At 37.9% G+C, this 23641-nt stretch overlaps 1 protein-coding gene across 6 annotated transcripts in view; it reads left to right on the top strand.

Moving 5' to 3' along the window:
- Window positions 1–23440, top strand: part of G3BP2 (G3BP stress granule assembly factor 2) — a 45974-nt gene extending 22534 nt beyond the window's left edge. For 2 of the 6 annotated variants that reach the window (XM_070729157.1, XM_070729159.1), the window contains exons 5-12: window positions 1304–1394; window positions 4643–4742; window positions 6294–6474; window positions 11582–11680; window positions 15389–15491; window positions 19917–20045; window positions 20219–20337; window positions 20679–23440. In XM_070729157.1, coding sequence (XP_070585258.1) covers window positions 1304–1394; window positions 4643–4742; window positions 6294–6474; window positions 11582–11680; window positions 15389–15491; window positions 19917–20045; window positions 20219–20337; window positions 20679–20948 — 1092 coding nt within the window. In that variant the 3' untranslated portion in view covers window positions 20949–23440. The remainder of the gene's footprint in view (window positions 1–1303; window positions 1395–4642; window positions 4743–6293; window positions 6475–11581; window positions 11681–15388; window positions 15492–19916; window positions 20046–20218; window positions 20338–20678) is intronic. The other 4 variants (XM_070729158.1, XM_070729160.1, XM_070729161.1 and 1 more) reach the window with 2 other exon arrangements.
- The last annotated feature ends 201 nt before the right edge of the window (window positions 23441–23641 follow it).

Genomic DNA, 23641 nt, shown 5'->3' with positions numbered 1-23641 from the left:
TCTTGGGTTTAATGATTCTTCCCATAAACTTGAAATTATGACCATCAAGCATTTTTATCTCCATGAAGGAAAAAAAGGCACGTCAAAGTGATGTACAGTGATCCCTCGAATTTCGCGTCCTCGAGCATCGCGAAAGGGCTATATCGCGAGTTTTCAACCCGGAAGTAAACTCCACCATCTGCGCATGCGTGCCCTTTTTTTCTATGGCCACGCATGCGTAGATGGTGGAGTTTCCCCAGCTGGGAAGCAATAAGAGCAACGGGGTGGGCGGGGGAAGGCCGGGCGGCGCGCGCGCGGGGTCCGCTTCCCAGCTGGGAAGCAATAAGAGCAACGGGGTGGGCGGGGGAAGGCCGGGCGGCGCGCGCGGGGGGTCCGCTTCCCAGCTGGGAAGCAATAAGAGCAACGGGGTGGGCGGGGGAAGGCCGGGCGGCGCGCGCGCGGGGTCCGCTTCCCAGCTGGGAAGCAATAAGAGCAACGGGGTGGGCGGGGGAAGGCCGGGCGGCGCGCGCGCGGGGTCCGCTTCCCAGCTGGGAAGCAATAAGAGCAACGGGGTGGGCGGGGGAAGGCCGGGCGGCGCGCGCGCGGGGTCCGCTTCCCAGCTGGGAAGCAATAAGAGCAACGGGGTGGGCGGGGGAAGGCCGGGCGGCGCGCGCGCGGGGTCCGCTTCCCAGCTGGGAAGCAATAAGAGCAACGGGGTGGGCGGGGGAAGGCCGGGCGGCGCGCGCGCGGGGTCCACTTCCCAGCTGGGAAGCAATAAGAGCAACGGGGTGGGCGGGCGAAGGCCGGGCGGCGCGCGCGGACAAGCGGCAGCAGCGAGGCGGCGGGGAAACCCCAATCTTCGGCTCCTCGCTGCTGCGGTGGAAGTAAAAACACCATCTGCGCATGCGCAGATGGTGTTTTTACTTCCGCACCGCTACTTCGCGAAAAATCGATCATCGCTTGGGGTCCTGGAACGGAACCCTCGCGATGATCGAGGGACCACTGTATTATAGTTTTTAAAGGAGTAGCTAGCTGTCTTTATAGTTAATACAAAGATTCAGTGGGATCTTAAACACTAGCACTGCACAACCATTTTTGAGTCAATACTATTTTGATTAGATACTCTGTTCCTAAGTCTCCCTCAAATTGAGTTCAACACCCTATGACTTCATCCACATATCAATGGAGCTTTCTTGTCTAATGTGCATTCTACAGATATTAACTTTGCCCTTGCAAGGGCAAACAGAAAAAAATATGAACCTAATTTGTAATATTCTAGAGCAGCAATCCTCAAATTAAACTTTCTTCTATCTTTGTTTTTCAGGGGTCTGTTCCAAATAAGTTTTATGTCCACAATGATATATTTCGTTATGAAGATGAAGTATTTGGTGATTCTGAACCTGAACTTGATGAAGGTAGGTATTTTTTATATGAATTGTTTATATATTTTAAAATAATAATAATAAAAAACAAAAAAATAGACAAAAATGCATTCATTACAAAAATGCATAAGTACTTAAAAATAAGTGGAAAAATGTACAGTGTGTTGTTATAATAGTATTATAATTTCATATATATATATAACAACGTAATGTAAATATTATAGATGTGTTTATGTATTTCAACTTTTGTTTAAATTACTTCCATATTTATTCATACTACTTTGTTTATAGTTTATATTATGTTTATCTCCTCATTAAGTAATCTCCTGATTAATTGTAATCAGATCTTGAATCAACTTTTTTCAGTGTCACAGTATCAGATTTTTAGCTAAAATTAGTACATGCAGAATTTATTTATATTGTCTAGTTATCAAATTCCATGGATTAAGGAAGTAATTAAGAAGTTAGTTATCTCTGAAAAATTCTTTGTTGCATAGACAAATTTATATAGTCCATTCACAAAGTCTTAGTAAGTATAAGAAACAAACAGGTATTTGATAGTTTACTATATTAATTGATTAATCCTATGACCATATCAAAATACAAAACAACTCTAATTTCAGACTAATATATATAAGAGAAATTGCAGTAATAAAATATACAGGTGCTAAATACAAGGAATCAACATTCAAATAAACACCTCTTTATAGGATACCCTGATCTGTTTGATATAACAAGCTTAGTTGCCTTAATTATATACTTCGAAGTTCTGCTCATGATGTATAGATTAAAACCCAGAAGAAATAGGACAGTGTGTATGATTCAAATCTCAGTGGGCTGTTCTTTCAATATGAACAATATAGTTGATTGCTGTGGCACTGCATGTACATATTTTCTCATGATGTGTATATGGTGGAAGTGCCCATAATTGATTGTGAAATCCAATAGTTTGAATCAGGCTCTCAAATATGCCCTTTTTGCAAACTCTTGCAATTTCATTAACAAGTAATTTTTCAAATTGAAAAGTAGTTTTTTCTTAGCCAACCAACTTAAAAATCATCTTTTGCCATTAACTCCATGTCAGCACTGATATCTAGGACACTTGTTTAAAATTTTTCCCTTGCCTTGAGAAAAAATACTGGATGGAAAACCCAAGTTGTGAAATAACTGTGGTAAATCAGCTTACCCAGGAATTGGGCTGAGCCATACTTATCTGTTCTAAAATATTTTGGGTAGCCTATCAGAATCCATTGAATGAATTTTCTGCCAGTATGTGAAAACTTTTTAAATTGACTATGTATGGAGCATTTCTGCTTTGTTTCTGTTCTGACCACAGGGACTGATGTGTTGTTATCAGTTCCCAGTAAGCTGCTTAAAAAGCAGGCCTGAACTTGTTCAAATGAGGAAGCTTTTGCAAGGCTTCACAATTCTGGGTATATTGTAAATTAGCACAGGAACTATTTTTGCCCTGAATACTTTCAGTATATTTTATTTATTTTATTTATTAGATTTGTATGCTGCCCTTCTCCATAGCCTTCAAATATTCAGGTATTAGTAATTAAATAATTTGTATAATCTTTTAGTGTTTGCCTTGCCCCTTGCTGAACTTCTTGTAAAATAATTTATCCACAACTCTCTGTTGGTAAAAAACATTCCTAAATAAGTAAAAGAGTTCACTTGTTTGATAGGCTCCCCATTTAGTTATACTTCACACTTTTTAAAAATGAAATATCATCAGTTAAGATTTGGTTTTATTGGTTTTTAAAAAAAAGCAGAGCACAGTAGATATTTAGCTTTTGCAACAGTGTTCTCAGGCCTATTTGAGAATGTGCCATTAAAACCATATTATCAGCATATAAAAGAATATTAATAAACTCATAAAGAATCTTTAATATATGAATATCAGAAGCATGGAGAAATCCTGGAATATCATTGACATATAGTTTCTGATATGTTTTTGATATACAGCAGTGTTATCCTTTTTATTACCTGGAAAAGTCCACCAGGTCCCCATCTGTTTTTCCAGCCAGTCATATTCCAAGCCAGTAACTGGATAGAACCCTTGTACTTAGTATTAGTGGGAATGACTGGGAGAATGTTGAAATTTTGTGAATGTTGAAACAAATGAGTTTTTCAGTCAGTCAACAGGAATTATGTCATCCAAATTATGTCCTTTAGAGGCAAAACCCATAGCCACTCAGTCTTGTCGGGAATGAGTTTGAGTCTGTTGACTCCCATCCAGACCCTCACAGCCTCCAGGCACCAGCACATTACATCCACTGCTTCTCTGAATTGACACGGGTTGGAAATAGACAGCTGAGTGTCATCAGTGAACTCACCCCATGCCATCGAATGATCTTACTCAGCGGTTTCATGTAGATGTTAAACAGTGGGGGGGGGGGGAGAGGACTGACCCCTGAAGCACCTCACAAAGGAGGAGTTTAGGAGTTGACCTGTGTTCCCCTACCAACACCGACTGCGACTGACTGGAGAGGTAAGAGAAGAACCACCGTAATACAGTGCCTCTCACTCCCAGCCCCTCCAGCCGGCGCAGAAGGATACCATGGTTGATGTTATTGAAAGCCTCTAAGAGATCAAGAAGCACCAAGTTAGAGAAATGTCCCCTATCTTGGGCCCGTCAGAGATCATCCATCAGTGCAATCAGTTTCAGTGCTGTAACCAGTCCTAAAACCTGACTGATGAGGGTCTAGATCAGTGATGGCGAATCTATGGCATCTGCTGGCATGCGAACTGTTGCCCTAGCCCAGCTCCAACATGCATGTGCTGGCCAGCTGATTTTTTTCTTGGCACAGAGGCTATGGGAGGGTGTTTTTGACTTCCAAAGAGAATATAAGCTTCCTCAGGGTTAGAGGAGAAAAGATTACTGGTAAAAGTTAGGAGCCCTCTATCTCCTCTTATAGATTTCATTCCAGCGGATCATATTTATTTGGGAGGTTATCAAGAGGTTTGTTTATTTTCAGCATGTGGCTGTTTACTTTTTAGGTATCTCTCAACATTGAGCTACTTAGTAGGTTTAAAGAGAAGTCTGAGAAGCAGAATGTGAACTCTGCCTCAACTTCTTTTCTCCATAGCAAATTGAAAAAAATATTGATCCCTGATTAAAAAAATACTAAAACTACAGGTCTCTAGCAGAAAAAGGATAAAAGAGATTAAAATAAAATAAAATGGGATGAAGTAAAATAAAAAGAATTAATTAAAAATCAAGTAATTACTGTGGCAGGCATCTTTTATGAGTTATGAATTGATGAATTATATTTTAGAATCAGAAGATGAAGAAGAGGAAAATGAAGAAAGACAAACGTCGCCTGAAACTGTACAAGAAAATGCGAGCAGCGTTTACTATGAAAGTCATCCTGTAACGTAAGATAATTACCCATGCTTATGTTGCAGTCTGAGCAAAAGTGTTTGAAAATCCATGAATCTGTATGTTAATGGCTTTATCCCCCAAATAAGACAAGATATGAGAACTTGTAATCAAAGTGAAATGAAACCTTGTTCATATTTTCTAAAATGTTTGATACCGGCAGTTATCAAGTTATATGCTTAACTATTGATGGATTACTGCAGATTTCATGAGATTAATGGTTTTTTAAATTGATCATTATAACTTCTTTTTAAATGAAATAGAAATCGTTTAAGATACCTTTATCTTTTATTAAAGTTTTTAAAAAGGTTTTGTATTTAAAAGTAGAACATGCTACTGTGTTTTCAGTACACCAGGCAGTATTAAAAGGATCAACAGTTCTTTTGAAGTGTTTTGAGATGCATTTTCCTGTCCAGCTTTTAAAATGTACAAAAATATAATTATGTTGTTTGTATGTTTGTTTGCTTCCTTTGCTTTGTGGAAGCCTAAGATTTCCAATATAAGAGTGATGTGCCTTGTGAGATGTCCTTACACCCAGCCAACTTCCTTCTCTACTTGGCTTATTGTTAATGTTTTAACTTCAAACAGTTTCTGAATCAGTTGTAAGTTGAGGGCTATCTATATTCTGTCCAAGGCATACTTAGATTCTATATGATAGCCTAACTTTCTCATACAAAAATATGGCCTCTGCATCTTTTTTTTAAAAAAAGGCTTTTAAATTGGGCATCAAAAAAAGGAGTTCAACTAAAACTTAATGTTACATGATACATAATATGCATTGACGAGACGCGATCCCCGCTGGACGGGGGTCTCGACAACCCTGTGATGGTTTCCTTTACGAGGCCCGATCCTGAAACCATTACTAGTGCTTACCAATGAAACACGGAGTCAATGGTCTGGGTAAAGTGACAAAGCTTTATTGTTACAAGTATGCTTCCTTTATACCCTTCATATGCAAATGAGGGGTTTCAACTTGGTAACATTCTATTGGCTATATGCAAGTTTAATGTTTCTTAATATACGTTTCTTATAGGCTACAAATATAAGGTTTTCAAATCTATAGGCTAAAAATAAGGCTTTTGAATACACAAGTTTTCATAGGCTATTTCTATATGCAAAAATAAGGCTTCTGAATACACAAGTTCTCATAGGCTATTTCTTTTGAGCTTCTTAATTGGTTACAAAAGGTATCATCTAAAGCTTATAATAGGCTACTAACTTCTCACTTTATGCACCTATCGGTGGCTGAGCTGCTAGCCAATCACACCGTTAGTGTCTTATCTCGTGCCATGAGCGCTGTTGAGGAATTTTTCTTAGTCTGTCCAAAGTTCATGGCTATCCTGTGAATCACTGTCTCTGGGCAAATTTTCACCATGCTTATTCAGATAACTGTTTCTGTATATCCTAGAGCATAGCTAATATTTGGCTTACACAATCCCTACAATGCATATGCAACAATTGTGTAGTAAATTGTAGTAGATTCCTGAAAGTTGAATAATACTAATAATTTACAGTAATAGAAACATTGAAATATCTGATTATTCCAGAAATGGAGTAGAAGAAACATTGCAAGAGCCGTCTCATGAACCTGAACCAGAGTTGGAATCTGAATCAAAAACTGAACAACTGAAAACTGAAGTGGAAGAAAAAAACCTTGAAGAACTAGAAGTAAAATCTCTATCCCCTCCTCCTGTAGAAACTGTTTCTTTACCACAGGAACCACCAAAGGTTAGTTAAGTCAATATGGTTTGTGTAATTAAAATGTAACCGGATAGCAAGCTCTCAATTATGAGAGTGCTCTAAATATTTATAATCCCATATAGATCTAAAGAGAATGTAGCTTGCATTGATCATTCAGTTTGTTGGCTATATTCCAGTTGTCCAACATGTACAAAGAGATTATAATTACACATTGTCTAAATTTAAAAGATAAATACATATAATTGATAGAGATTCATAAGATATGGAGTATTAATTAATGTTGTAATATTTAAATATTGTTAGAACATAGTATTATGTTAAGGGATGTCATTTAATTGGGTGAAGAATTTTTGCAATTTTTCCTCCAAAATGTGTTTTCACTCCAAGAACTCAAATCTGCTATTATTTTTGAAATTGCACAATGTTTAGCTTAGTATGGTAAATACATGTCTGATCATATACCCCCACAAAAGTGTCTTTAAATCAAAGACTGTTAACTTTATGTTCTCAAAATTACAATTGCTGCTTTTTTTCTGCATGAATCTTACCTAGCTAAGCAAAGAATAATTCATGCAATCATAAACTTGCAATTATCTAACTTGTAACATGTTTAAGTGAGTTTAATCAAGTCTTGTTTTGATTTGTTCTTCAACATCAGTCATGGACTTGCTTCTTGGCTTATGATATAACTTTCATTTTCTCATGTGAATACAATCTGTTTGCAACCTCTCTGATCTCTTTCTTATATTTCTCTATTGATTGGCCATGCCAAGGCCACTGTGGTACTTGCATTGATACGTCAATGAATGTCTTTATTTCTGCTGTAGTCAGTTTGCACGTCAAAATGGCTCATAAACACCTTCAGTCAGTTCCAGCAGAGTGGATGCTCTCACATTGATTAAAGGTGTTCTTCTTGTACGTACAAAAAAAATCTCCCAGTGCGTCATCGTTTGCACCCCTCAAGTTAATGATCTTTTGCATACTAGGTTTTTCTTGAATGTCATCTAAACCCAAGAGTGTTTGAATTATCATTTCATTGAAAGCATACCATGCTGAATGCTGAATTGTTGGCTAAACAGCATGTACATATACCTTCTTTTACAGTGTGGCTTTGAGTTCCTGCAGCTGGGACAACACAGGCCTTCAATCCAGGAATATTTTACTTTGATGTTGAACCAGCAAGGGTAGAATATACCAATGATGTATTCCACTACTATTCTTAGGTTTTGAAGAGTTTTGCCTTTAAAGCCATGTTCTGAAAGAGATATTTGACAAAATCTAATTTCCAAAAGAGCCAGATCTGTGGGAAGCTTCCTATTCTTATTGCCTGTGTGATCCTATATCTATACGCTTTGATTGGTTGAGAAATACTTTACAACACTGTCACTTGGTGAAATGAGAAGATCACCAATTGAAACTCTGGTGAATAAAGGATCAATATCAAGTTCTGTTGCAGTGTCTTAGTATGTTGCCAATTTTAATTTCCCATTTGTTGTTAGAAAAAGTCTTCCCATACATTTTTATGATTGTTGTATGGGTAACTCCTTTGTGTGGCGTGCACACACCAAACAGATAAACTTCTGGTCAAGCATGGCACTACCTTTACAGCCAGTATTAAAATTTATAGAATTTCCTCCAATGGCCTTTAAGATTTTGTCAATATCTTTTTCATGAAATACACCAGATTATCTACAATCATTTGAGCAGGTTTTCTTGGTTTTGAGCTTTTCTCAAGTGAAATGATAAAGATATCTTCCATCCATCTCTCGTCGTCTTGCTGCTTTTGCTTTTTGACTAGTCAGTATGATCCAAAAGAACCAATCTTGTCTTTTTGACCTTTAACGAAAGCAAGTTCCTTCAGTGGTCTCTTCAGATTCAATCAATGTGAGCTTTTTTGCAGCCAGCAGGAGAGCCAAATTCAGTGTACAGAACAATTTGACACTTGTAGTTGAGAATGTCAAACAGTTTATCAAGTTTAACGGTGAAAGTCTCTTTGACATCTAGCTTTCCTCTAGCAAGAGATATGTCTTTAGCTTGATCCCAACTCTCTTAATTCTTGTGAGTGAACAGTCACAAAAGAACTGTTAGCTTGTTCCCACTTTTCAAGAAATTTTGGATATATTTCTAGCATCATCACTACCTTGTTCTTTCAGCAGTAGGCCATATCTGAGAATGTCTTGCAGTGCTTGGAATTAAGATGGCAACAAGTCCCTTCCAGTCTCAGTTAGGGTGCTCATTAGGAGTGAATGTTCCCAGTCTTGTTCTTTTTTTAGAAGCCATTACAGATCAGTTGTCACACAGAAAACAAGGCCAGCAGCATTAACACTCTCAGACAAAATAATGTTAAACAAAAAGAGAAAGACAGCTGAACCTGTGAAATGTTAAGAAGTTGTATTTATGTAGTTACTTACCAACTACATCTAAATCATATTAAAGTAACCAAAATATCTTTACAATCCCCAAGGCATGTCACAATTTTTGAGCACTTCTAATGTTTGGAATTGAAAGTTGGATAATTTGACAAACCCTAAAATACTATTATGTGCTTTTATTGTAATCATAATTACTTCATATTTTTCACTAATTTAAATTGAAATAATCCAGTCATAATAGTAATCCCTTGTTACTGAGTAATAGTTTGTAATATCTTTTTTGTAATGGTAGTAATATTATTTTGTTCATTTGGCTTTTCAGTCTGCAGGAAAACATTAAGAACTTTGTACAAAATCCTTAAATTCTTAAATATATTCATCTTGGTTTTGATAATTGAAGATTACATGTTATATTTTTCCCTCTGGTACAGAACATAATATTCTTGTTATCTTAAAGTAGGGAAAACATCAGAAGTGTATTGTGAATACAACTATTATTGAATTTAGCTATCCTTATTTATTCTTATTTTAATCAAAGTTAACTTTAATATTAGCCCAGGATCTCTTCTAATTTGGATTTTAAATTTGGTTGAAGATAATTAATAGTGCTGTTATTTAAATTTATTTATTTAAATGATTTATGGTGCTAATCATTGTCCAGATTATCTTTGATTGGTTTATGGTCTGTAAAAAGAAAGCCAAATAAACAATAAAATAATTTAGAATATGAAATAATAAATGTGACACTACCATAGGCATTTTAGAGCTAAAATAAGCTGTGGACATGAGTAAAAGAGTAAAAGTGCAAGAGTAAAAGAAAAGTTTTCATTTAGTACTAAAAATCAGATATGTTGGTTTGATCTTGTCAGTTTGTTGCCGAAAAATCAATTTCCAGAAGCACGCCCTGATGACTGATTCAGCTGGATTCATTAATTTCTTTATAATCAATCAATCTCTCTCTCTCTCTCTCTCTCTCTCTCTCACACACACACACACACACACACACGTGTGTGTGTGGTGGTATTTTTTCTCTGTTGAAAGCTACTGCCTTATAGGCAGACTGTCCAGATTCAAATCCCAGTAAGGATATGGCTAGCTGATGAGAGTAAAATAGCTTGAAATAGATCTATACTAGTCTCCCTTCCTTTTCATTATCAAAAAAAATGTTACATTCACACACGCACACACACAAAATACCACGTAGATTATTTCTTCAAGTAAACACAAGCAGGAGATTTAAGTTTCATTTCAGCATATCAGACAATCACAGAGAGGGCTGAGAGTACAGAGTAATAATAATAATAATAATAATAATAATAATAATAATAATAATAATAATAATAATAATAATTTAATAATAATAATTTATTAGATTTGTATGCCACCCCTCTCCAAGGACTCGGGGCGTAAGCTGGAGGACAGAGTGGGACTGAGCCATGCCCAGCCTTAAGCTTAAGTTTTCAGTTTCAATTTTCTGCACAGACTCAGATGTGTTTAGCTCCCATTGGCTGATGTAGTTGCTATGCCTATTCATTGGCTGACCTTGTAGTTGCTATGCCTATTTATTGGCTCTTCCAGTTCATAAATATCTTAACATATTTTTGCCCTCGGGGAAGGGATGTGGTGGCTCAGTGGCTAAGATGATGAACTTGTTGATCAATAGGTCGGCAGTTCAGCAGCTTGAGTCCCAAGTGCCATGTAATGGGATGAGCTCCAATTACTTGTCCCAGATTCTGCCAACCTTAGCAATTCAAAAGCACGTAAAAAAATGCAAGTAGAAAAATAGGGACCATCTTTGGTGGGAAAGTAAAGGCGTTCCATATGCCTTTGGCATTGAGTCCTGCAGGCCAAATGACCATGGAGATTTCTTCAGACAGTGCTGGCTCTTCGGCTTTGAAATGGAGATTCTTCCCGCTAGAGTCAGGAACAACTAGCACATATGTGCAAGGGGGAACCTTTACCTTTAAGAGCATTCCAAGCCAGGTTATCACAACAGATTCCTGTGTGAATCTGTTGTTTGACATGTCACAGTTAGCCTAGATGAGTGTTTCTCAGCATGGCAACTTCATGGGTAATATCTTAAGCATTGTAGTCTGGGGAATTCTTGGACTTCAAGTCCAGTTTAAAGTTGCCAAGTTTGAAAAACATTGCTGTAGATGATATCCATTTTTTCCCTGGTACAGCATCTTCAGGTAGATTGTTTGTTTATTGGATTTATATGCCGGATTTAATGGCATATTGGATTTAGTGCAACATCAGCTCATAAATTGTTTGTAGTATAAATATTAAGGGCATAGATATTAAGAAAAAGCTATAGCTAATACTTTTCTAAAGTTTCCTGTTAGTGAAAAAAGCTCCTGATTAATTTTGCGTACATTAATTCAGATGCTGATATTCAGCTTGATGCCATAGCTAAGTTTGCTTTTCAGTTCATGAAGAGAAGGGATTGAGAAAGTTTTTTTCCTATCGTATTTTTAGATTTTTAAATGTGAAAATATTAATTAAGTGCATACTACTTTAAAAAATAATTGAATAATTGACATCAACATATGTTAGTAAGAATATTTGTAACCTTATGCAACAAACCTAACAATAGTGCTTGTTTAACTATCTTGCACAGTGAATAAACTGAAAATACATTGTTCTAATTAACTTTGTCAGTTATGGATTAGAACAGGAATGTTTTCATAAACCAGATTTTACTTAAGGAATGCCAATAGTCTTCCATAATCAATAGATCAAGCTTGTTGCATTTCCTGTAGGCTTTCTCCTGGGCTTCAGTGACCAGTAAAAACCTGCCTCCTATTGGTACTATTTCTTCTGCTGGAATTCCAAGTCATGTTAAAGCATCAACCTCACAGGTAACCAATCTGTGGATGCCTTGGGTTATTTTCTTGTTTATCTCTGAAAACTCTTTAATTTAACAAAGCTGTATTATTTTTCATATATAGCCAACCCTCCTGTACACAGTTATTTGTTTGCAGGTTACAATAATGATCTAATAGCACAGCCTTTGTCAACATTTCAAAAATGCTTGTGAGAAAGTAATGGAAGATATCTGGAAATATTAGGGAGGGAAGAGAACTGCCTTAATAGAAATCTAGACATTCCAGGAACTATTTACATAATGCAGAATTCCTCATTTCTTTAAATATATCTCAAGCTATTTGAAGAAACTTAGAAAACTGTGCACATACAGTAATTCACAACAGATTATTTAGCAAAATACTTAAAGATTTGTGTCTAAATGCTGATTTTCATAAATTAACATTTAAGATTTGAAAAATATTTTTCTTATTAGATAAAATAGTTATGATTTATATAATCGTTGCTGTTTATTTCCTATAATAGTTCTAGAAAAAAACAAAGCAAAAATATGTATTTTCTACATATCCTCTGCAAGCTTAAATGTTTGTATGGATGAAGTTAATAGTATACTTTAAAAAAATGAGAATTTTCTGGTAAAAGGATACAGGCTGATCTAATACAAGGTCTTCAAACTTGCCATCTTTAAGACTTGTGGACTTTTAACAGCCAGAATTCTCCAACTAGATAGCTGGAGAATTCTGGGAGTTGAAGTCCACAAATCTTAAAGTTGCCAAGTTTGGAGACCCCTGGTGTAATAGTTAGGGTGCTGGCCTAAAAAAACTGCATGTAAGCACTGAGTATTAGGTCTCAGCTAAAAGTGAGTGTGGGGGGGAGTGGAGACAAGAGCAACAAAGGCAAACACAGCTGACCCTCCCAAATTAACCTCTCCCTCTGGTCTTGGGGAAGAAAAGCAGCCTTCTTCTAGCATCTGTCCACACCAATGTTGGATGCTCCAGTTCTCCGGGCGATGCGGGGGAGACACGAGAGATGCCACCCGGCGTCCCCAAGTCCTTTTTGCTCATTTTATCAAATACAGAAGACATTCCCCTGAGATCAAGAGGGAAATATGGGGAGAGCGATACTTATTTACGTACATATTTCCCCCCCCCCGCACTAATTACAGAAAATAATCCTCTTATGGCTAAAAAAAAAAAAAGATAAAGTCCCGAGCATGTCTTCGATGTTTAATGGCATCATTTTGTGGCCAACCTGCCAGCCGATTAAGGGATAATGGGTGGGTGGGTGGGTGTTTAAGAGTTGGAATCCGGGTTTCTTCTCTGCTCCAAAACCCAGGACTGAACCTGGGATAAAATTTGGAGTGGCTGGTGTTTTTTCCCCTCTTTTTTCAGGGTCCTTCGTTTGATTTGTTCGGCCTGTCACCTCTGTCCCTGTTTAGTTTAGTTTCACAGGAGAGCTGTTTTCTCCAGCCTCCTCATTCCCCCGTTCAGCACGACATAAAGTTTTTAAAGGGAAAAAGAGGGAGTTTGTGACTATCACCACCACCTATCTATCCCAGGAATGGATAATTTTCTCTCTCTGCCTCTCCCACGCCAACAAAACAAATCAAAAAACAAAAAGGTGGGGTGGGGAAGAACAGTCATAAAGCAAGCTCCAGTCGAAATGATAAGCGGCTCTTTTTCCGCGGCTTCATTTCAGCCCGTTTCTCATTTCTTGGGGAGTTTTTGGATGCCATTGAGTAGAGAGGAAACCATCCGAACGTTTCCCCCTCCCTATTCTCAAACACCTGCTTAATTTCCTTCGAAGGAGGATGGCATGAAGGAAGGGAGGAAAGAAAGAAGGGAGGGAAGGAGGGAGGGAGGGAAGGGAAGGAAGGGGGCTCGCAGAGAAAATTGTGCCATGGCTTGCGTGACTTTTTTTTTTTTAAAGCATGATTATTTGCTTGTTTGGGCGAAAACTGGGCAAGGGGAGAGAAGAGAAAAACACCCGATCTCATTGGATTATCTTCTTAATTTTCTGCCAAACAGATCCCCTCCTCTTCCTCCTCACTCCTCTTTTCTTTCCTCCCCCTCAAAGCAGACACGTCCAGTCAATAGAATTCGAAAGCAGGCCCGTTACGAAAGGGAAAGGAGAAAGCGAGAGTGAGCTGGAGGCTTTTGCTTTGCAAAGCTTTCCGGGTTCCCCGATCGAAAAAGTCCACAGGGGTAAATGAAGTTCAGTAGGCAAAAAAAAAAAAAAAAAAATCCAACCCCAACAACTTTTCGGGCTTTCGTTCTTTTTGGCGCCCACCAGCCGACTCTTGGCCCGCTGCTGGGCTTTGGCCAGGGATAAATCTTTGTCCTCCCAAAATTCTCAGCCCCTCTTTAAACAGCGCAAACAAAGTTTGCCAAAGAAGAACCGCTTTTTAAGAAGTCGCCGGGTCCCCGCGAAATGGTGGGAACAAAATCACTCCAAAGCGCTGCGGGTTTAAAACAGGTCAAGGGACCTGTTTTAAACAGGATAGATTTTAACAGGATAGATAGATAGCCCCCACCCAGGTTCCCTGAGGGCCAGCCCATTGCCAACCCAGCGCACCCCGACAACATGCTCGGTCGGGGGGGCAACAGCTCCGGGAAAGATGGGGAAGCCCCCCCCCCTCCATCCACACACACACACACACACACCTCGAGGGAAACACGAGGCTGCGAAGTTGCATGAGGCAGGGACAGGAGGCAGCTTCTGAGGAGATGAGGGGGAAGGAAGAAAGAAAGGAACCTGCATTCGCCTGTCCCTCAGCCACTCTCTCCTCCTCTGGTAAAGCCACCGGGTGCATCCAGGGGGCGGCAGAGCCCAGCAGCCCTATCTCAGGGCTCTTGAGGAAAGGCGCTGCCCAGCCCGGAGAAAAAGGTGGCGGCAGCGCTGCCTCTCAGGACAAATTTGGTGTACGGGTGGGAGGAGAGGGGAGGGGCTGCTTCAGCTCATTGCAAAGGCGAGGCAATCAGCCTCTCTCTCTCTCTCACACACACACACACACACAAACTCCCCCCTCTCTCTTTCGCTTCCTCTCTTTCTCCCCGTTTCTTTTTTCCCCCTCTCCACCTCTCTCTTGCCCTCCTTCTCCTCTGTGTGTGTATGACGGACAGAGAAGCCACACAAGGTTACCGGGGCTGACCAGGATCAGGCGTAGGGAGGCGAAGCAGCAGCCGGATTAGGACTGGCTGCCACTTCTTTGGCCAGGGAGACAAAGGGGAGAGCATTATATCTGAAGATATTCCTGTTCCATCTGACTGGCTTTACCTTGGTTCTAATGTAATGTAATTACTTTTTCCTATTTTTATATTGGTGACTTACTTTTATGATACATAATTTGGCTCTAAAAGTTCCAGTTCTCTGTGGACTGAAACAAATGTATGATTCCAAATACCTTCTATACCCATCTTGTGCATATGCAGGATGATGAATATTTTTCTTCTGAAAGCAACACTTCCTAACTACTTGCCTATAGGAAAAACTAGTGGGCAATAATGGAAAAGAACTAAAAACCTCTCATAAGGCTAATATCGTAGTTCCAATCAATATGAATAAAATATACATTAGACATGAGTTACCACACATTTTGTTTGTGATTTTCTTTACTGGTAGAACAACAAGCCATATAAGTATGTGGAATAAATAGTGAATAAGAGATTTTGTATATTACCAAATAATATACAATGCTCATGTTGCTTTGGATTTTGTTATCTTAAATTCTAATATTTTTTCAGCAGAGAATCGAATCAAAATCTGAAAGCCACTCCCAATCACCTCGTGTACGTGAACAGCGTCCAAGAGACCGACCAGGTTTTTCATCAAGGGGACCTAGGCCAGGTATTCTTTCGATTTGTTGTGAATTTCTTAGATTTCCATGAAGATCAAGATGAATTTTCACTTAAAGATTATAGACTTAATATATGCAGGGTTTTTTTTAAAAAAAAAACTATACATAGGAGATAATAGAAGTGCCTTTTAAAATTAAGTAAGGAGAAGGACAGTTCACGGATAAATGGAGATTAGGTGGGGACTAAATGTGCATTTTGAATTCCATGATAGAATAAAATACTATTACATAAATAAGTATGCTGCTAAGAAAATAAATAGGCCTATGCAAAACACTTTTCAATTTTTCTTTCAATCTATAATTTTATGAAATTCCGAACCTGAAGATGGTGTTCTGAGTATCAAATGGTTTGTTTCATGCATTTGGAAGCATTCCAAGCTTAAAATGTGTTACATGTTGCAGTTCCTCCAGAACACTTTGCCCTCATGACAAATTGATTTTCCCAGATGTTCCATGAAATTTCATTCATATAATATTTCAAAATGAAACTTTTACATACTTTTATTCTGGAATAAAGATTTTCTATGTAAACATGACTTTTGAGTGACTAACAATATAGTGATTTTTTAAAATATCGTAGTAATTCAGGAAGTCATTGTTTAGGTAATGCATCATTAAGCAACAGTTCACAGTTACAACAGTCATGAAAAAATAATCTTTGCAGGTCTGTAAAGCAAAAGAAAGCTGAAATAAGAATAGTGGTGGTTTCATTTAGCAGCTGCTTTACTTAATGATCAAGTTGCCAATCCCAGTTTTGGTCAATAACGAGGACTACCTATAGTAGAAATTTGAGTTCCTTGTTCTTTTAAAAATTTCCTTTGTGAACATAGTTCAGATTTATAATGTTATAAATAAAGCCTTAAATAATGTTGTTTCTGAATAAGAAATTTATATTAGAAATCAAATGAAATTGACAGTGAAAATCACATGAATGCTATATGAATTGCACAGAATTGTTCTGCATAAATACAGTGGTACCTCTACGTAAGAACTTAATTCGTTCCGTGGCCAGGTTCTTAAGTAGAAACGTTTGTAAGTAGAAGCAATTTTTCCCATAGGAATCAATGTAAAAGCAAATAATGCGTGCAAACCCATTAGGAAAGAAATAAAAGCTCGGAATTTGGGTGGGAGGAGGAGGAGGAAGAGGAGGAGAACAGTTGTTGCCGAAGGAAGAAGGTGAAATGAGGGGGGGGGGGGGAAATCCAAAACTTTAAGGCTTAAAAAAAAAAAAGGGACGGTGTGGAGGAGCACGTGCCTCCCATACACTGCGCCATAGAGAGAAACCCAGGCGGGCAAGAGGAAGGAACCTCCCGTTCCTTTGACCGAAGGGCGGCTGCTGCTGCTGCTATCTGCTTCCTCTTCCTTCCCATGCTGAAGGGCTCCCCTCTTTTCTCACTTGCTTTGTAGGGGGTACCTTTCCTTCACTGTGCTGACTCCTTGTTTTGGCTAAAGCTGAGTTGATTCGGCCGGGGCGAAGCCCCCCTTTTGCCTTTCCACACCCAGACACACTGGGAGGCAACCTCGTGCCGGGTGTGTGGAGGCAGCGCGAGGGAAGGGAGCGAAGGGAGAGTTACTTTTCTCTGGGTGCTGACAGAGGTTTATTCCGTCTCCAAAGGCCCAGAGAAAGGAAAATGCTTTGTTCGCTCTGGGCTGGCCAGAGCGAAGGGAGAGTTACTTTTCTCTGGGTGCTAGCAGAGGTTTTATTCCATCTCCAAGGGCCCAGAGAAAAGAAAATGCTTTGTTCATTCTGGACTGCCAAAGCCTCCTTAAGCACCACCGAAAGGCTCCTCTGGCAGCCCAGAAAAGCCCAAGATGGCCGGGATTAAAGGGGGAATGGCAGGAAACTAACAGCGCTTTTATACTGCTCTCAAATTTCCTGGGAAATTTTTCCGGGCTCGGGTTCTTAAGTAGAAAATGGTTCTTAAGAAGAGGCAAAAAAATCTTGAACACCTGGTTCTTATCTAGAAAAGTTCTTAAGTAGATGCGTTCTTAAGTAGGGGTACCACTGTATAAGGATCAAATATGTTCATATAACTATGCCTATATCAATGTCATCAGTCCAGTTCATTTCCTATTGTTGCTGTGGAGAAAATAGGAAACTAGGAGGAGGAAGGAATATTTGTTATAATTATCACCTTGTTATTCATAAAAATAATAAAAATGAGATTAAAAAATATAAAGTAAAAGAACAGTTCACTTATTGAAATATTAGGGAATATTGTTTTATGGCCCTCTGTGTAATCAAAGTGCATAAGCAGCAACTTGTGAGGATAAGTAAAACCCCAATAAAATTTCTTAAAGCAGATAAAATATACTGTAGGTACATAAGAATTTTTCTGGATCTCAGAAAAAGGTACATTTCAGTTGGCTGCACTGCAGGGGAGGTATCTTTTTGTGATGACTTTTATAGCTGTTTTCATTGATAATAAAATGAATAAGAGTCTATTAAACATAGTTTTACCAAATATATATAAAATATTTTTATAAAAAATTCCTGGGGAAACACAATTATTATATGCATCATATTCTTAGGAGAAGCTGAGTTCAACTACTTTTACAGTTAAAAATATAATATATATTTTTATTTTACATTATTCTGGCAGTGACAGTTATGAAAGGGACAAGAATTATAAATGTCTACTCTCCCTAATCTACTTCCAGTGAAAATCCTTCTACCCTCCAAATATCAGAAATCATTGCACCAATGTTTGATTTTAAGCTTGCAGTTATAAGAACTAAATAATTCCTGTAAAAATAGAACTTTTGCAAAAATTGGGCAAACATATTTTCATTTGTATTCTCCTTATCCCTGTATATAAATTATACTTCCTATTTAACTTTAGTAGACTAGCAACGTATTTAAACAAATCAATCAATTTGATTACATGAAGCTAAACATTTTACAGGCTGCCAGTTTTGGATGCTGCTAAAATAGCTATTTTATAGGGTTTAAAGCAGATAACGCACAAAATCTTGTCTTCTGATTTGGCTGTTGGTCTATCTCATCATACTTATAAGCAGCAGCTCTCCAAGGCTAAAATATTTTTTTCTATTTTATTAGTAATTGTTCTTGGGAGTTACAAAGCCAGATATTTCTGTATCCATCCATATGTTTCTTTGTAACCAGAAAGATTTAGCCACATAAGTTGTGTCTGGTAATAAGCCCTTACTTTGAGAGAGCAATTTGTTCTGCTGCCAAAAAGAAAATAAGAGAAGTTCTCTTGCAAAATTTTCCTGATACTTCCCCCTCTACTATGGCATTTTATTTCTTGCAATTTCATGGCTGATTCTATCCACAAATTTGATAAAATTATTAAGTAGAACATAAAGAAGCTTATAGAATTATTTGATAATACTATTGCATTATTTTGGATATCAAAAAGGAGAGTATTTTGTAGCTCAGGGTTGAAATGAGGGGTCCCTGGTGCTCTGAGTTTGCTTGTTTTCTTCATTATCCATAACATTATCCGGGTCTGCGGAGAGGGGCAGCATACATATCTAATAAATTATTATTATTATTATCAGTTTTAGTAAGGATTGGGGTTTGCGGTCAGTTTATATTCTAGTGGCTTTCCCTGTCACTGTTGATTGAGCTGTTTAATGTTGGCTTCTTCAGCAGTTTCTTGATTGGGATATTTTTTACTTGACTGTTGGTCTGATGTTAATTTTGGAGTTAATCTATGCTCATCTAGGTGCTGATAGCTGGTGGAGCAATTGTTTTGGATAGGTTTAAATTTATTAGGAAACCAGTAAAATTGCATCTTCATTATTCTCTTTTGAGATTATCAGAAGTTTTTCTAAAACATATTTGAGTCTAAAACAAGAATTGTGTGATTGAAATACCAATACAGTGGTACCTCATGATACGAACTTTGGTTCCAGGAGGAGGTTCGTAAGGTGAAAAGTTCGTAAGATGAAACAATGCATGCAAATCCTTCAGGAAAATCCCAAACTTTAGAAGGGAGGCGAACAGAGGGCAGGGAGGAGCAGCTAAAGGGGACGGGTGGAAGAAGCAAGGCTAGGCTAAAGGGTGAGTGGGAAGGAAGAAAGGCAAGGGGGGTGCCCCTCCCTTTTCTTTCTTCAAAAGGCACCCTTTCAGTGCCTGTGCAAGCACGCTGTTCTCCTACTTTTTAAAATGCAAACTCTTTCCCCCTCCAAGCCGCCCCTCTCTTTTCTTTCTTCAAAAAAGGGGAAAAAAAGAAACCCCTTCATCCCAACAGCAGTGGCTTGGGTTCGTAAGGTGAAAATAGTTCGGAAGAAGAGACAAAAAAATCTTAAATACTGGGTTCGTATCTCGAAAAGTTCGTTAGAAGAGGCTTTCGTAAGATGAGGTACCACTGTATAGGATTACCATTTTGTATGCTTGTTAAAAGATATGGTTTTTACATTAATTTTTCATGTTTTAATTACTATAGGCCGGGGGGATATGGATCAAAATGAATCAGATAGTCGTCGAATAATTCGATATCCAGATAGTCATCAGCTCTTTGTCGGCAACCTGCCACATGATATTGATGAAAACGAACTGAAAGAATTCTTTATGGGTAAGTAATTTCTATTTTACTTTGATATGGAGCAGTGGAGATAAAACTCCATATTTTTAGATTTTTAAACTTTGTTATTATTCAGATATTAAACTGCTTCTATAAGAAACATGTCGTTTCTGTTTAATCAATGAAATACATTTTTTCTAACCACCTGCATTATACTTTTACAGGTTTTGGGAATGTTATGGAACTTCGTATCAATACAAAAGGTGTTGGAGGAAAACTTCCAAATTTTGGCTTTGTGGTGTTTGATGACTGTGAACCAGTTCAAAAAATTTTACTGGCCAAAGTAAGTAACTTGACTATAGTCACTGGATGATTATTACCAGGGTGAATTTAGTTTGAATTGGTTCTGAAATTTATTTATAAATCCTATATTGATCTTCCATTAGTAGATTTCTCTTGCTGAAGAAAAAGTAGTGAAATATCTATTCTTGAGAAATAATTAATTGCAGGATGGAGGAAATGTTTTCCTAGACCCATTATTTCAAGTTTAACTGAATATGGCATTGGTAAATTTTGAGCTAGAACATGTTTTTCATATAAACTATTATTTGTCTGTGTCTTTTTGATATTCAACTAACTAAGCTTTTTGGTATTACCGTTCTTCCCTTCCTCTTTATTTAAAAGCCTATAATGTTCCGTGGTGAGGTGCGTTTGAACGTAGAAGAAAAAAAGACCAGAGCTGCTCGTGAAAGAGAAACTCGTGGTGGTGATGATCGCAAGGATATTCGACGCAGTGACAGAGGCCCTGGGGGTTCACGTGGCATGGTGGGTGGTGGAATGATGCGAGACCGTGAAGGCAGAGGGCCACCTCTGAGAGGGGCCATGGCCCAGAAGCTTGGTTCTGGAAGAGGAGTAACCCAGATGGAAGGCCGATTCACAGGTCAACGTCGCTGAATATTCATTGTTGACAGGCAGGCTTGACAGAGATACGTTATTCGTCATGTTTGCATTTTTGTTAATTTTCTGGCTTTGGATTGTAACATAGCCTTTCCCCCCTCTTTTTACATAATTTCTTTGATGTGAAAAACATCTTTTGATCCCCAAGTAAATTGTGGTGGACATTATTTTCCTAATTTCATGATGAAGTCATAATGTTAATTTATAAATTAGACTTGGGGATTAGGGACCGAGAAATGATCATTTAAACTTTCTGCAGCAACAACAAAGGACAAAGGGTATGCCTAATTGAGTTAAGGTCTTTCCAGTGTGTTAAAATCCTTCTGCTGCACATTTCGTTTAAGTGTTACTGTTGGGAATGCAAATAGTGCAATCTTTGAATTGGAAAAGCCACCCCACCCCCCCATTTTAGAACTTTTGATTCCAAACAACTCATGTTTTGTGAACTTCAAACGCACTAATGGGTACCTGCCTCATCTTACATTGACATCCGCTGAAAGCAGCAAGGAAAAATAATAGCTTGTGAAACGATGCGGGCATCTGCTCTATTTGCTGTGATCAATATATGTACACGTAAACCTTAACAAGACTAAAAACATGTTCCAGAAGGAAACCATTTAGCTGTAAACACAAATGTAAAACTTCAAAAAATCATAGTCCTAAATAGAAAAAAAGTTTTTTTCTTTTTGAAAAGTCTTATGAGCATTCTGCCTCTCTGTAAATGGGGATGGTTGATTGCTCAACACACTCCTCTTACCTTTTCCCTTTCTGTAAGCAGTGTACAGTGAAAAATTGTCTTTACTGTATTGAGGTCTCTGGTAATGTAATAAGCATGATGGTGCCTTCTATTAAATACATCATTCCAGTCTTGCTGGTGATTTTGTACAGTATAGTGTATGAATGGCTGTGCTGCAAAACTTTAACAGCTGTAAAAATGTTTATAAAATCATTGTATAAAATTGCAGTATCTTTAAATCAGTAAAGGCTACTGGAATATTACTTGCCTAGCTCTATAGTTAGGTTTTTGAAGCCTTTGAACAAAACAGGTATTAAGTGGTAGATGCTTTTTAAAAATGGAAGTTTGGTTATGGAATTGAGTATTCCTTTTGCATAGACAAGTCCAAAGTTAATCAAGTGGGGGTTTTTTTTGCTTTAAGTGTACTCCAGATAACATATTTAACATACAACTTGTTACACTCAAGGATACTGCAATTTTCATAGAGCAGGGAAATAGGTCAAATACTTGCTACTTTCAAATTTTGAACTATCACCCATTTTGCACAAACTTTGAAATGACTTTGCCTACAAGGCTCAGATTTGTACATAGAAGGAAGATCCTCTTCTTGTGTATTTGGACTTGGTGGAGCATCTTGCATTTGGGTGAAAGGTTTGCTGTTTCCAGTTCCTGTTTGCATAGATAGCACATTCCAGAAAACTGCAGTTGTAGCGAACAGAATTTCCCAGCTTCATGCTAGACAGTTCAACAAACTCTGACTCAGGCTTACTCTTGAAGAGGGGAGACAAAAGCTTGTTGACCGTTCAGAACTGCTCTAAACATGGAAGACCTCATATGTTATGATGTAACAAAACCCTGTAATGCAAGAAGCATTTGGTGAAACTAACTATTTGTTGTTTCCCAAAAATGTGGAAAATTTTGCCTGTATGTTGAGGCGTGGAGTAAGTTTATATTGTTTTTTACTCCCCAAATTGAGATCTTCCATGTTTGATGGTAAGTCTTGCACTATTTTCATACACTTTCTGGGGTACATTTCTCTATTTCCATGTTTATGTGGGGGGAGGGGGTTGTGCCGAATTGTTTCATTTTCAGATGATACCTGGATATGTAGTACTTGAATGCTTCTCCATGAATTCTATATTGAATTCAGAACCCTTTTCTAAACTGCTGTTCTCAACAAGCAGTTGAGTACCAGTGTTTCAGTATTCACATTTGGCTTTTTAGTGCTATAATGTTGCCCTACCATCTTCTGTAAAACTTTTAAGGCAAACAGCACTAATGGAATAATAATAATAATAAATAATGTAATAACAATTAGAGAAGTTACCGAGCAATTGAGCTTTCCAGTTTGCTTCTTTAAATGCCATGAATTAACTGTTGGAAGCATACACAGACGTTTACATGGTGATTGTTCACCTACTTTATAGTGGAAACATAGTGTTCTTGTCCCTCTTTTCAATAAATGTACCTCTAGAAGAAAAGATCTCGTTGGCCTATTTTATTGCTGATTTGTTGATATAGGTAATATTGCTATTGTTACAGTCCTATGTCAACAAACTTACTTTAATCATCTTTTGGCTTTAATAGGTATGCAAACAATGGACTACCATCTTTATTGCTGTAATGTGTTGAGCATTATATGCTAGTAGAGCCTAGTTTAATTGTTGCAGGTGGAAAATATTTACTTTTAAGTTTCCATTTTTGAATGTGTTTTGACTAAACATACTAATAAACTACTGATGTCTGCAGCATTTATAAATGGTCCAGAATTCTCTCTCAATGCGATTTAGTATTCCAGTTTGGCAACTTTCTAACAGGTAATCAATCATGCTTTGGTGATGTACAAAACTGCTTCATCCACATCATTTCATACTGAACTGTGGTATAGCTTAACAATAGTAATTGGGACTGGTAACTGCTAAGCAACAGTCTTAAAGCATGACATTATATGACT

This window comes from Erythrolamprus reginae, chromosome Z (assembly GCF_031021105.1).
Source record: "Erythrolamprus reginae isolate rEryReg1 chromosome Z, rEryReg1.hap1, whole genome shotgun sequence".
Taxonomy (NCBI): domain Eukaryota; kingdom Metazoa; phylum Chordata; class Lepidosauria; order Squamata; family Dipsadidae; genus Erythrolamprus; species Erythrolamprus reginae.
This window is presented reverse-complemented; position numbering and strand designations above follow the sequence as displayed.